This window comes from Gossypium arboreum, chromosome 7 (genome assembly GCF_025698485.1).
Source record: "Gossypium arboreum isolate Shixiya-1 chromosome 7, ASM2569848v2, whole genome shotgun sequence".
Taxonomy (NCBI): domain Eukaryota; kingdom Viridiplantae; phylum Streptophyta; class Magnoliopsida; order Malvales; family Malvaceae; genus Gossypium; species Gossypium arboreum.
This window is the reverse complement of record NC_069076.1, coordinates 86,050,406-86,065,530: the sequence shown is the minus strand read 5'-3', so window position 1 is coordinate 86,065,530 and position 15,125 is coordinate 86,050,406. Positions and strand designations below refer to the sequence as shown.

The window sequence follows — 15,125 nt, the reverse complement described above, 5'->3', positions numbered from 1 at the left end:
GATGAAAAATGGAAGATAGGTGAAGTTGAGCCAAACAAATGAGCATGCATGTGCCTTAGATGCTAAGGGGAAAAATCGGCTAACATGTTGTGCTTTAAAATGATGAAATGGAGATTATACTTAAGTAAAATCATAGATATGTGATGATTGATTGGTGATATACATGTTTAAATAACAAGCATGCAAGTTAGGTGTGAAAGAGTGATTTGGTAATAAATCTGCTTGGGACAGCAGCAGTAACGTGACTTTGGAAAATCACCATAAATTGTGGGAGATGAGTTAGAAGCTACATAAATTATGTAATTAAAGCTTATTGAGTCTAGTTTCTAATGAAATAAACAAGAACATATTTTGAATTCTGTACAATGAGAAATTTGATTCGTAATGAAGAGTGGTCAGATTAGTCAAATAGTGAAACATGGGAAACTTTGAGAAAAATCTGGTATTGATTGGATAAACCAAAAATTCTGAAAATTTTATGGATAGAAGATATATGAGTCTATTTTCAGGGAAAATTAACGGAACTTGATTTGGAGTTTCGTAGCTCCAGTTATAAATGATTTAGTGACTGTTGCTCAGGAAGACAGCTTGCAGTGAAATTATGATTATGTGGTAAACATTGACAAAAATTTGTTAATGAGTTGCTTATTGATTTCTTATAAGCTTACTATGATCTGTAGGTGTGGTTGGCCGAATATTGTAAGGGGTTAATACGTAGTTTGTATTTGAATAGTTAGATTAACGTGTTAGTAATCCAATTGTAGGCGGTTCGTGTGTGGATCTCGTCAGCATATCGTCACAAACAGGTGTGTAACTAACACCCTCTTTCTTAGTCTAGATCGGCAAAAGTCGAAAAGCCGAAATGTCGAAAACCGGTATTTTGTAGATTTGCGAGTGTACGAATGCTCGTGAGGTAAATCGATTAATGTTTTTGGTAAGCTGCAATGTTTGGACTGCAAAGTGCATGATTTCTGTGCCCTCGATATTTTTGGGCTTAATGGGCCAAAATTGGAATGATGGGCCAACGGGCCCAATTCGGTAAGAACCCTCGGTACGTGATTCTGTTAGTACGTGAAAGGTAGGAATATGCATGAAAAACCCTAAAATAGATAAATTACTGAAATACCTTTAAAAGTGGAAAATTTACAGTTTTACCCCTAGTAGATAAATTAAAATACCCCTAGGGTTAAATTGACCTAAATGCATGTTTGATCGTTGTTATTTACTGCATGCCATGATGTTATTATCTGATGCATGGGATTTGGGATATTGACGGAGGAAGTCTTGAAAGTGGCTTGTCCACGTCTTGGAGGCTTTGCCTCAATTTATTGATAACTGAGCAAAGAAGGTCGCAATGTGGAGTGTTAAATTTGGGTGGGTTGAGCTATTCTCCACATGGAATGTATGGCTGGTACGGGTGGAGTGTAGTGGTTGGTGGGTTGAGTAGTCTCCCAAATGGGCTTGCATATGTTTCTTGATGTTGCATGTATTTTGAAATGGGCCTATGGGCCATACATTATCTGAATAAGGGTTAAGGCCCGGTTTATTGTAATCTGAAAAGGGCTCTAGCCAGACCACTTATTACTGAATGGGCTTAGGCCCAATAGGCTTGAGCTGACTTGGGCTTTGAATGGGTTTTCCTTACACCGAGTTTCCCAAACTCACCCCTTTTATTTTCATCCACGCAGAAATCCCCAACCATAGTGGGCTTGGAGTGAGGGAATTGGAGTGGCCACCCATTCGAAAGTTTGATTTTCTTCCGTGAACTGGACATCCTTTTATTTACGTTGAAGTTTTTTGGCTTTTAAATGTAATAAGGTCGCTTAATTATTTTTGATGGTTTTAATATGTATTACTAAGATAGGTAATACTTATTTTAACTGTTGAAATTGGATAGCTTTAGGGTGCGTTTTCAAAAACAACAGTTGATTTCAAAATAACACGACAACAAGCAAAGTTTCCGCAATGAAAGTATTTTTCCAAAATTAATCACTTTTCCTAAAAATGACTTAATCAAATCGGTTTCCCAGAAATATACATGACGTTAAGGTATGGCAATGGCAGATTGCATGTCTAGGATTGGATTCGAAGGGAGTTTGGTACTTAAGCAGTCCGATGGACTCACCTCCTCTTTTTCGGTTTCCTACCTGGTGCATAGCTTCCATTCACCTTAACCCTTAATGAATTAATCTTTTGAACATCAAGTACGATTTTCTGGACTTAGAATGAATTTTTTTTTTTACGTTTTTGATGTGGCATGCCGGATCCGGCCATAACTTCTGGGCCGGGTTTGGGGTGCTACAATCATCCTTTCTATTTCCAATAAAAAAAGTTCTACGATTTGAGCCTAGTTCTATTTTACGGTTTGAACTTAGTTCTGTTTGAGACGAAGTAATATTCATTTAAACCTCTCCCAAAAATGTCAATTTTAAGATTTGAACTTGGTTCAAATACTTGGGGAAGATTACATATCAACTCAGCAAAATTTTGCAATATTAGCCACCAATCTCTTCAATGTTATGATCAAACCAGATTGTATCTTCAGCATAATAACCTCTTAAAATCAGCAAGAATATAACAATAATAACAACCAACAATATCGTTTCAGATGCACCAATTCAATGTATAGAAAATTTGAAATTAATCATAAGTAAAATTACCAGTATTACTTCCCCTTACTCTATTAATTCCCAATCAATTTCCATCATGTTTTTTAAAGGAGTGAGAATGGATGCTACATCAACCATACGGGTTGTAGCTCATGGAACAACAAGCGCTTTTTCTAAAAAAAAAAAAAAAAAACCTAGAAGTTTGTCCAATACTTGATAAATCTTCAATATAATCTCCATCAATTGAAACTTCATGCTTTATGTAAGCATTAATCAAATGCTAATCTTTATAACTAAAACTTGTTCGATTCTTCCTCAGCCAAATTTGCCTATGTGTGGTCTCCTTGTTCTATTTTTTGTTCAAACAGGTTTAACAACCAAGCTAAACTTCTTCCAAATTGGCATCATCTTAAACTTTCTTTCTCCTTATTACATATATGATGTTGTCTAGGTGTTGTTCCATTAAATGTTGCAACTTAGATTGATTGTTCCTTGTACTTCTTCTTCTTTGATCATTCATCAACTTGTAATAATGAGATCTAATATGTTCAGTCTTTCCACAATAGTAGGAAAAAGTAGCAACCATCTTATTAGATCTAATAAAATTTGTAGAAGATATATGTTTCTTACCAAGTTTGTTACAACTAGGTTCGGATCTCCCAACAACTAAGATATCTTCATTTTGCCTTTCATATCTTTTCAGAATGGCTTTGGTATCATTTTAACTCTTACTCATTTTCTTTCAAAGTAGTATATGTTTTAGCAATCAACTCATCATTTTCTTTGATAGTTTCATCAAGCATTGTGTTAGCTTTCTTAAGATTGACGATAATATCATCTTTTTCTTTGATTATAGATTCAACCCTTTATTTTTCTCCTTTGAGAATAGTAACTTCTTCCCTCAAGGACTCCTTTAATTGGCACAACATTTCCACATTCTTCAACATTTAGTTGAACGCTTCCTCTTGGTTGTTGAAAGGAACATCATTGTTGTAGTCTAAGTTTGATGCCTTAATCACCAAAGGTGGATGTAAGATAGAATTACCTTTCCTCCTAGACTTAATTATCGAAACCATAGCTTAGGATCTCTTTAAAGTGCATTTAAAGTTTGCTTTGATACCAATTGAACAAGCCTTTGATTTGCACTTCGTTTCAAATATTATTCAAACTGATCACTTGGTTGGCTGCAAAACAATTTTGTTCTAACAAAGAATGGGACAAAACAAAATTTTAGCAAGTAGAATAAGATGCAAAGTAATGAGAGAAATAACATGTAATATTTGTTAACGCAGTTCGGATTCACTAATCCTACTCTACGGAGCCTCGACTAGGGAATGATTTTATTTAACAATTTGTTCGGAACAACTATTGGTTAAAGCTCAAACTAACCTTTACACACACAAATATCTGCAATGACAAAGTCAAACCCAAATAGTTACAAACCACTCTCCAAAATACCTCACTTACAACCAAAGTAAACTCTTCAAAGAATGCCTAAAAGAGAGTTAAATATAACCACAAGAAAGACACAACAAAGTTGACAACTAAGGAACTCCAAATCTTTGCACATTAAGGTCACCAACTTGCTGCCTATTTATAGGCCTCTTCAATTGATCATCCAGTAGTGTTTTAATAAGCTTTAAACTCTCCTTTAAAATATCTTGAGTATTTATCATATAAAAGTCTTCATAAATAAGCTCCTTAGCTTCAAACACTCTTAAAGATAAGGATAAATATGCGTATCCACAAAAGTTCAAACTGCTCTCATTCCTCTTCAAGACTAATCGAATGGATAATGATTATATTCTAATTTACCATGAAATTCCTTTATCATTTGCTATTAACTAATATTAAAACAAAAGGCATTAAAAGTCAAATATGTCACCACCAAAAACTTTAATTACTCAAAACAACTTGTTTTAACTATTGTTCGAACAAGGCAATCAAAGTTTCCAACAACTTTTTTATAAAAAATTCATAAAATTTTCACAAACGTGTCAATAAGAAAAATTTTAAAAATTTTAAGAAAACATAAATTAGTTGATGCCGGATGAAGAGCATGATCAAACTTAAATAATATCTAAGTGTAGTGGGGTTTTTTAAACTTGTTGAACTACCTCATGTACCCATATAGTTGTCATAATATATTGAACAAATGATGTTAACTTTTTCATGATGCTCAATAAATATTTGAGACGTGAAAATTTTAATATTTAACACTTGAAGATGATTTTTATAAAAGTAGAAAAAATAAAAATATTTTTGTAACGTTTCATAAAAATCTAAAAGTTAAGAAAATAATTTTATAATGTTTTAAAAATTATAATTTTATAAAAAAACTTTATAAAAATGGTCTTAGGAATCAAAACTTTTATAATCTTATAAAAAAATCAAAAGCATGAAAATATTCATTGGACCATGTAATTTTTTATAAAAATAAAATATATAATTTTCATCCACAATATTTTAGATTTTTAATTTTTTGTGATAAATTTTAAATTTTTTACCATCATCACCTATCAAATATTTATTAAACAACAAGAAAAATTCTAATATCATTTGTCTCGAAATCATTTTTTAATGGAAACTATACCATTTATTCCACAAACCAAATGTTCATTAAACAACATGAAAATTTTAATCTCATTTGTCTCGGGAACCATTTTATTTAATGAAAATTAGACCTGTTCGTGGGTTTGAAGCTACCTACTCAGGCCTGTCCAAAATTTGGTAGAGTCTAGGCATAAATATTAGACCGAAAAATGGGCTTGGGCAAAAAAACTAAGCTCGTTTAAAATTTTAGTTGAACTTGAGCTTGAACATTTAAGGCTCGAGCCTAGCCCAATGTATTTTTGAGTTTATAATAGTTTTTATTATGTAATTTATGACACGTAAAGAAATAAATTTATACTAAATAGATAATATTACTCTAATGTAAGAATTAAAATAATGTTAAGATGATTATATAAAAATTAATAAATAAAAATATATAAAATTATTAAATATTAAATTAAAATAATATAGACAGACTTAAAATAGGCTTAAATAAATCTTTTACAAATCTGAACGGACTTAGACAAAATTTTAAATTCATATTTGAGGTTGAATTAAGCTTAGACAAACATAAAGTAAACTAATATTATACTTGATATCAACTCAACCCATAAACATCTCTAACGAAAACTATATTACTAACTAACCGAATATTCATCGAACAATATAAAAATAATTATGAGTAAATAGTTAATATTCTGTCAAATATTTGATAGATTGAAAATGTAGTACAAGTCAATTTACGAAACATTTAAATTCCCAAAATATTTAATGGCAAGTATATTGTTAAAAGTCAATCACATTTATCTCATGAACTATTTTATGTAATCAAAACCATACATTTCAAGAACCATTTTATGTGATGGAAACCAAACATAGGAATCAAAAATCAACATTAAGCTAAGTACCAAAAAGGTATATTTCCCTGAAAATAGAGTCAAACAGAACAAATTACCGTTTGAATCAAAGGAAGTTAAAGCCGCCGACCCGAAACCTTTGGAAATACAATTTGCAGATCTTTGTTTAATTGCTTCCAATCACAAAAACCCTAGACTAACGCCGACCCTTTCACTGATATGGCGAGGGCTGCTCTTCTTCATTTGTTAAGATACCGCACGGCTTCCGCCGCCGCAGCTGCAGAACCTCTCTCCGCCTTTAGATGCGTAAGTTTTCAATGACTTTCTCTTTTATTTTGTTTTCTTTCGTGGTTCATTTGATTGGTTCGTATTTCCTAAATTGATGTTTTTTTTTTCTTTTCAATTGCTTATATAAGCAACTGATGACTAGAAGCAATAGTAAGACACCAGCAGCAGGGATTAAGTGGGCAGGTTTTTGCAGACCTTTCAGGTCCAATGGGTTCCATCTTTTTCTTTTTCTTTTGGCTTTTTAATTTCTTTGAATAGGGTTTAAATTGATTTGTTTTAACTAGTGGATGCTGTTTGTTTGCTCAGCTCAAAAGCTGCTCTAAATGATGTTATCGGTAATGATACGGATTCCAGCGTGGCAGTCATGGAACCACAGGTAAGAATATTGAAAGATCAATGGAAGTTACTGCTGCTAGTAATTATTAATGTCATTCGAAGTTGTTATGTTTTTCCATATGATATTTCAATAAGATTCTTCGGGCGTCCAGTGGTCTTTCTGATGTATCATATGAAAGCAGTGATTATATAAAGACAGTGAAAATAGAGAAAAGAGAAGAGACAGAGTGAGGGGCGAATAACTTCTGGTTTCAATTTCCAACTAAAGTTTACAATTAAACTATCTATAATCTGGCATTATCTGTGTAATAAACAGGGGAATTGCATGAATTACCTTAATTGTAAATGGAAACCATAGGTGGGTCTGTTCTATATCTAGATAGTGTACCGTTATCAGCTTTTCCACCTTGTTCATTCTTTTTCTGGTTATGAAGGGGGGGGGGTTACTGTTATATAGTATTTCAATTTCACCAATGGTTATTATGTCAGATTGTCTGATGGTTATTTTGCTATTTCTGTATCATAGTAAAACAGCTTTAAGAAATGGGTCAATGCACTTAACTTGGCAATTATTCCCTCATTGGGGCTTGAACTTGTTTTTTCCAAGTTAGTCCCTTAACTTGGTAATTGCTCTCACATTGGGGCTTAAACATTTTTTTCCAAGTTAGTCCCTGAACTTTTTTTGGGTCCAAGTTAGTCCATGATATTTCTTATAAAAAAGTTGGACCGAAAAAAAGTTTAGGCCCCAATGTAGGAACAATTGCCAAGTTTAGGGACTAACTTGGAAAAAAAGTATTCAAGCCACAATGAACAATGCCAAGTTCAGGCCTCAAATAGTGCATTAACCCTTGAGAAATTTATGTTGTCGGTGTCTCTTGAAATTTGGATTAAGTCTGGAAGTGTCACAAAATGTCCCAGGTTGAACACTTTCTTTTTTCTTATTTTGGAAGAATAAACAAAAAGGGGCTATAGTTGATTTTAAAATGAGAGGTAGGGTTTTCCTAAGATGAGAAATTGATGTTTCTTACAATAGTTAAAACTTCGGGCTTATATGGCTCCTATGTTACAGACTTGGGTTATGGCAGATAGAGGAAAATTGCCTGTGGTGGCCTCAAGGTCCTCTCATTTGTTAACGTGAATTTCTTGTCTTTGGGAGATTGCACAATAGCAAATATGGAAGTCTGACCAGGTGTTCGATCATGGTTGTAATTGTGATTACTGCTTCTTCTAACCTAGATGGTTTTGTTAATTTTCAAATTTAATACTCCCATCAGCATCCAATGCTGTTTAGGCTGAAGAAATGCATCAACACATAGAGTGTTTACTATTCAAAGAAAATAAAACACATATAAGATCTTAAGTTATGAAGCATTCTAGAATGTATGTCCTAGGTCATTCATACTTTGATTCAGAAACAAACAGTTGAAGAAAAATGTTTTATGTCATCGCATACTCCTTTGATCTGTCTCTTATTTTTAATTGTTGTTGCACAAAAGCTGTTACACTTTTTAAAAATGTCCTGGAAAAACTACTTTGTTAATTCCCCTTTCTATCTATTTTTCATTTACCACTCTATTGAGATAGTGGGACGTTTTTCAGGAACGAGTTGACCCATTTTCCCTTGTTGCCAATGAGCTATCACTTATTGCTACCAGACTGCGGTCAATGGTAGCTGCTGAAGTATGTAACTGTCCTTTCTCAGGTCTTTTAACTGAGTTTTACTAGTTTTTATTTTTTCTGGTGTAAAAAGGTTAAGATCTTTCTCTCTTGTGATAATTGCTGTATCCATTTCCTACAGGTTCCTAATCTTGCTTCAGCTGCGGAGTACTTCTTCAAAATTGGGGCTGAAGGAAAGAGGTTTCGTCCCACGGTAATAACAGTAGTTGCTCAAGGCTAATTCCAAAAGTTTGTCTTTTCTTCTTCGATTGTAGATAGTTTTTGGGTGTCATGAATTAGATAATAGTAACCTAAGGTCCTTCCCATGAAAACCAGTCCTTTGATCACACCCTTGCTTTTTGGGACTTGTCTTATGCACACAAGATAAATAACATAGCCCAATTTAGATGTGCAACTGTAGCAAAAAAAAGAAAAAGAAAAAAGAAAACCCTTCCACTTGGTTATTTCTGTTTTTCTGTTTTAAGTTCTTAGGCTTATTTTATAGGTGTGTTTTTACTTGGAAAGCACTGCTCGTGATTCTAAAACCATTCATCTTATATTTCAGATTAGGGTTAGTTTCCAAATGGCTATTTTAGTTGTTCCATGCAGGTTTTACTTTTAATGGCGACAGCTTTGGATGTGCATATCCCTGAACTATCTCCTCCTGGATTTGGAGATACCTTAACAATTGATTTGCGTACAAGACAGCAGCGTATAGCTGAGATCACAGAGATGATCCATGTAATGTTTATGTCCCCTTTGCTTTCAATTTTACCTCTGCAGTTACTTGGATGTCAAGTAACTTCTTCATAGTTTCTTCTAGATTAACTTGGCCATGCCCTTGGATCAGGTGGCAAGCCTCCTTCATGACGATGTCTTGGATGATGCAGACACAAGACGTGGTGTTGGTTCACTAAATGCTGTAATGGGCAACAAGGTGCCAATATTTTTCTTGTTCCCTTGAAAGAAGGTTCTGCAACAAGTTCTCATTGTTGTTTTAGGACTCCTTTTATATTAAGCTTCTCCTAGCAAAAGTAGTTCTTACTTTTTGCTAATCGAGCTGTTTATGGATATTCAACCTGGCTGAAGAAAAGTTAATAGAGGATTGAAACCAATTTTTATTTTCTAAAAGTTTCTGTTTGTAATGCAGTTGGCTGTTTTAGCAGGAGATTTCCTGCTTTCTCGAGCTTGTCTGACCCTTGCTTCTTTAAAAAATACAGAGGTATTTTTAACCCCTTTTTGATATCGTGGATGTTTGTGGGTGAGTTAGGAGATGATAGATTGACTAACACCTGTCCTTTGCTTTCTAAATATCTATCTGAGTGATTTATATTCATTCCCTGTGGTTTTGACTGTATGTAGGTTGTCACCTTAATTGCAACAGTTGTTGAGAATCTTGTTACTGGTGAAACCATGCAACTAACAACTGCTTCTAATAAACGTTTTAGGTATACCACTTTGCTGTTTACCCATTTATTCATTACTAACTTGCAGTTTTGCTTTATGAGAATAGACATCAAAAGTCCTATGACAAAAGTTTATTCCTATAGGACATTTTCTACCCTGTATTTATAATGATTGTTTTTATGTTGCTTCTCCTTCTGCTTAATATTTAATACTGTTGAATACATGTAAAATTTGATCATTCTACTTCTGGAAGTAATGAGGCTTGATGTTATCTTCATCCTTTGATCATTTTTAATGCTTTATGTTTTCTGGTAAGAACAAATATTCGAAGGGTAAGCAGTATGCATGTGAGGCCTGTAAATCCAAGTTATCTACATATCTAAAAGAACACCCTTGCTGTGAAAGAAATCAGAGCACATAGTATAAAGAAAAGACTAGCTAGATAATTGCTATTTGTGCCTTTACCAAACAACCTGCTCAATCAACTGCTCAAAAGAAAATAAAAATCTGTCCAATAGTTTTCTTATTTTTGAAGAAGGGGTTGACGAAGGGAACAAATTTAGATAGGAAATGGCTACTGCTGTTGCAATTTAGTGCTGTCTCAAGGGATAAAAAAAAATGCAGTTTCCTTTTCCGGTTACTGTAATATTGTAAATAGGAGACTACATGCATAGGTAAGTATATTTAAGTGTTTTGTGTATGCATATCAATTTTCGTGTATAGAGGACAAATATAATCTAAATATTATAAGCTCGACTAAGCTGGCTCTCAGTTGATTCAATGCTTGAATATGGCACAGTTAGCTAGCTAATAATGCTTGACAATCAAATAATTAAGTATTTTGCAAGTAACTTGCCTGTTTACACGCTTGGTGATTCATTGCATGTATGGTGATTTTTTTTTCTTTTTAAACTTTGTCTCCATCTGATTGCATATCCATGACAAGGGCAGGCTAATAAGGTGAATAATTGCTGTACTCATTAATAGTCTTGGGATTGCACTTTTAAGTAACCATGTAACCTTTTTTTTAAATGCAGCATGGAATATTACATGCAGAAGACATACAACAAGACTGCATCCTTAATGTCAAACAGCTGCAAGTCAGTTGCCCTTCTTGCTGGGCACACAGCAGAAATCGCAATGTTAGCCTTTGAGTACGGAAAAAATCTGGTTTGTAAATCACACAAATAATTTCTTGGTCAGAAAGGAAAAAAATTCCTCAAGAGTTTCTAATGGGAACCTTTTTGAGATTATGTTGCATGTTACAACAGATGTATCATGGAGAACTCTGTGGACTGTAGTAACACCAATTAACATTTATGCATGATATGGTTGCTTGATATATTAGAAAGTGAAGATTACTAAAAGAATCTTTGATACCTCCATTGTTCTTGGTTCATGCAGTAGTCAATGGAAAATTATGCAAAATATTTCTGGAGATACAGTAACAGTACTCTTTCACTATGACAATGTGATTGGTGTTTTAAGTTTATGGTCTAGTTCAATCTTATAAAATGGTGCCTGAGGTATAAAGGTGGTTGCATGCTTTTAAAACCATAATTTGCCATGTTGATATTCAGTAATTTATCAACTGACAGGAACTTTCAAGCATTCTACAATTGAGTATTAGAACTTGACATCAATTCATACCATTTTATGCCACGCCATCTGGCAGTATTAACATTGTCCTATTTCTATTTATTATGCGTCTTTAGTCTCATCATTTGCTTCTTTTCTTTTTTTTTTCTGCAGGGATTAGCATTTCAATTGATAGATGATGTTCTTGATTTCACAGGCACATCAGCATCCCTTGGAAAGGGTTCTTTATCTGATATCCGACATGTAATTCATCTACCTTAATGTCTTATCTCCTCGTGCTCGCATCTTCTTTTTTGTTAAATGAGAAACGGTGACCATGAATCATGAATGTAAGTGATTTACTTGTTAGAATTGATGGAAAGAAAACCCACTGAAAATCTGGACAAACCTTCCAACCGCGCTTCAAGGCAATTTTTAAGCCATATTTTTCCACTTTATTATGCCTGTGGCACTACCATCCCACTTAACATCTTCGTCTGAAATTCTTAGTTTCAAAACTTTCTAACTGTCCATATGTTTCTTGCCATATGGCTATGGGTCCCATTTATGCTCTCTGAACTCATTCAGGAATCTAAGAGGCTGTCTAATGGTCTATGCGGGCATATTATATAAGTCATGATAGTTTACATCATGCAATACTTATGTTTAGGGAAATGTATTCATCAGTTGAGCCTCTTTGAACTCGTTCATGAATCTTAGCCTTGGCACTTGACCTTGTGAAATAGTTTTCCGTGGCAACGTTAATCATAGAGAGCTGAAAAAATAAGGGTTCTTCAAGAATATTTACTAGACTGTATCTCAAAAGAAATACTGTGTTAAATGAATGTTTGTCGATGGCAGATAAAATGATGTACATTTGTCTTGTCAAAATATGTGATACAGGGAATCATAACAGCTCCAATCTTGTTTGCTATGGAAGAATATCCTCAACTGCGAGCAGTCGTTGACAAGGGATTTGACAACCCCGCAAATGTTGACATAGTAAGTTTTATATTTATTGATCTTAGTTTTATGTGCAATTTCTATTACTATCTGTTACAATGTCGTTGTTAAATGTCAATGAAGGCTTTGGAGACCTGAAATTTGGTTAAAATTTCTTGTCGTTTTAACTTTTCACTTTTAACTTGTGGGATTCTGAAGCATTCTGGAAAAGAGTTGGTCTTTGATACACTGATATTCTGTTCAAGATGGTTGAACTCATAGGTTTTAAAGTGATTATGCTTGCAACAATATTTGATTTTAGACATTTTCTCTTTTTGTACTAATTTACTCTTGCTTTACATATGTATTAAATATGAAGGAACCTCCGGTCCCTGCTATTATGTCATGATACAATAATGTTTGATATCTCCGTATAAAATAGTGTTTTTTAATATGTTTTAATTTCTATTTTATGTTATGTTGGTATCATGTCCAAAATTACCAAGTCTTGTATCGAATACAGGCACTCGAGTATCTTGGGAAGAGTAGGGGAATAGAAAGGACCAAGGAACTAGCCATGAAACATGCAAATCTAGCTGCTGCAGCCATTGATTCACTACCCCAAAGTGATGATGAAGATGTAATAAAGTCGAGGCAGGCCCTTATTGATCTCACCCAAAGAGTTATCACCAGAAATAAGTGAAACAAAGACTATCAAGTTAGTTTTACTAATATAGGTTTATATCAATAAAACCCCAAAGTCCCTTTTGTAGTTATTTTCTCGTAGCCGATCACAATTTTCTACAAAATTATTTTAGTTTTTGCCCTACTGAAAGAAGTTTAGTAGGGGAGTAAATTTTTTCTTAAGGAAAAGGAAAATTCTTATTCTTACCCTTGTATTCTATTACTTATTTCTCAACTTGTGTATTGCATTTTCTTTTAATTTGCAAAAAGTAATAGTAAAATTAAACCTTATCAATTCATGGTTATTTTTTTTAATATGCTAAGATTTAGCAATATTCTTTTGACATAATGATTAATTTAGTCTTTGATTCCTTGTTTTTTTTTTGTACAAGTGAAGGGGAAGGGTCATGGGCTTACAAATACAATGACTGAATTTTGAACTTCGTACCAATCAACTTAATAACCACATAAGTCTGTCATGAGTTGTGATTAGGGTCACTTTAGTTCTCAATTTACAATTTTAGTTAAATTACATGTCTTTATGGAAAATTTTAGTTAAATGTATATTTTTTTTAAGGAAAAGTTGATTGAAGTACTAAATTTTAATGACAATTTATGCATATTTCATAAATAAAAATAAAAAAAGTTTTAAAGGCATTTTATAGTTAAAAAATGAAACAATGTTTTAAGGTAATGAACTTACATGTTTGGTCGCATTTTTCATTTTTAGTTTCAAAAAGAAAAATGGTGTGCCGAATTTTCTTTTTTTATTTGCTTTTCAAAATGGTTTGAATTTGTATGAAAGCCAAAAGAAGTTATGCTGCTTTTCTTTTAATTCACGAACTAAATTCTTTTGGGTTTCATGGATTTCAAAGACCAAAGGATCTTAGGGCTTTGAAGAATATTAAAATACTAATATCTATTTCTTAAAGAGATTGATAAGGAACTGTAACAATTCAAGCAACGCAAAATCATAAAATAAAATTCACAAAAGGAAAGAAGAATTGCAGCTTATTCATTTCTAGATATAGTTTGTAGAATTTAATAAAAGATTTCATAAAGTTTTAACTATTGGGATCTAGTATTATTACTACAATGGTTTCGTCTACATGCATCTAATTTTTCAAACAAATTGGTGTAATAAAAATTCATTAGAATCATTAATATTTTTTGTATGTTGTATTTTATAGTTTTTGCACAGAAAGCAAAAAGAAAGTAAATATTGGCTCACTGTTTAAATTAATATTATGCGACATTACGTGGTTGGATCATAATGAGAAGACAAATTATATTAGTAGATAATCTGAACATCCTCAATTTAATCGAAATTGAGTAAATCGATTGAAAGATTAATATGTCGTCTGTCAAATCCAATTGGGGAGATATCTTATCTTATGTATTGGAACAAATGACTCCTAAAAGATAGAGATATATATGTGACTGACTAGATTAGCAGTACATCATATAGGACTCAAGTAAATAGATTCTAAATCCGTTAATAAATTTATGACATTCATAGTGTGGCATATCTTAGACTTAAGTGGATGATGAACTATTTATGTGTGGCTCGTATACTTTGATGTAAATGAAAGTTTGAGTTCAAATAGATAAGAAACTAAAAATTGATATATTAGGTATACACTTCTGCATGATGTACCATCATTCCATAATAGTGAAATTCATAGACTAATAAAGGGCAAATAATATCCTCCTATCGACATTACATGATAGATAAAAAATAACGTGATCACGGGGCATTTGTCTTAGGGATAAATGATTTAATTAATATTTGTTAGTAATTGACTTTTCATGAAGGAATATGTAATGTTTACTATGAGATAAATAAGACCGTACTAGGAGAACAGATTTATCCCAAAGAAGTTAAAAGATATCCTATGAAGGTAACACAATTATGACAAAGTAATTAGACAAACACTTAATGAGTAGTTTTCATAATGACATATAATAAGGGAGAGTTTAATCATGATACTTTGGTGGAATGACTTCATAGCTAAATAATATTATAATTAATAGGTACAGAGCCAAAGCTTAATTACAAATTATCTGATCACTAATTATATATATCCAATTGGTTATTCCATTAGCTCAAGATAACCAGAAACAAATTGCATGTAGAACCAATATAATATGGAATGAATGAAAATGAAGTAAGAGAAATAGATTGCATGCATCACTATCTCCAATGAATGTGTTT

General features: G+C 32.8%; 1 protein-coding gene across 2 annotated transcripts; it reads left to right on the top strand.

Annotated features, from left to right (window-relative positions):
- Window positions 1-5,948: 5,948 nt before the first annotated feature.
- On the top strand, window positions 5,949-13,205 carry LOC108481922 (solanesyl-diphosphate synthase 1, mitochondrial-like). Of its 2 annotated transcripts, XM_017785037.2 has the most exons (13): window positions 5,949-6,325; window positions 6,436-6,509; window positions 6,614-6,683; window positions 8,243-8,323; window positions 8,442-8,513; window positions 8,909-9,040; window positions 9,150-9,236; window positions 9,450-9,521; window positions 9,662-9,747; window positions 10,744-10,876; window positions 11,459-11,548; window positions 12,188-12,286; window positions 12,750-13,205. In XM_017785037.2, exons 1-13 carry the CDS (start codon window positions 6,239-6,241, stop codon window positions 12,927-12,929), a joined length of 1,263 nt encoding a protein of 420 aa, XP_017640526.1. In that variant the 5' UTR covers window positions 5,949-6,238; the 3' UTR covers window positions 12,930-13,205. The 2 variants fall into 2 exon arrangements, with proteins under 2 accessions (XP_017640526.1, XP_052887075.1); XM_053031115.1 differs by lacking the exons at window positions 5,949-6,325; window positions 6,436-6,509 and adding an exon at window positions 7,713-7,832 and having other exon boundaries at window positions 6,660-6,683.
- Window positions 13,206-15,125: the final 1,920 nt, after the last annotated feature.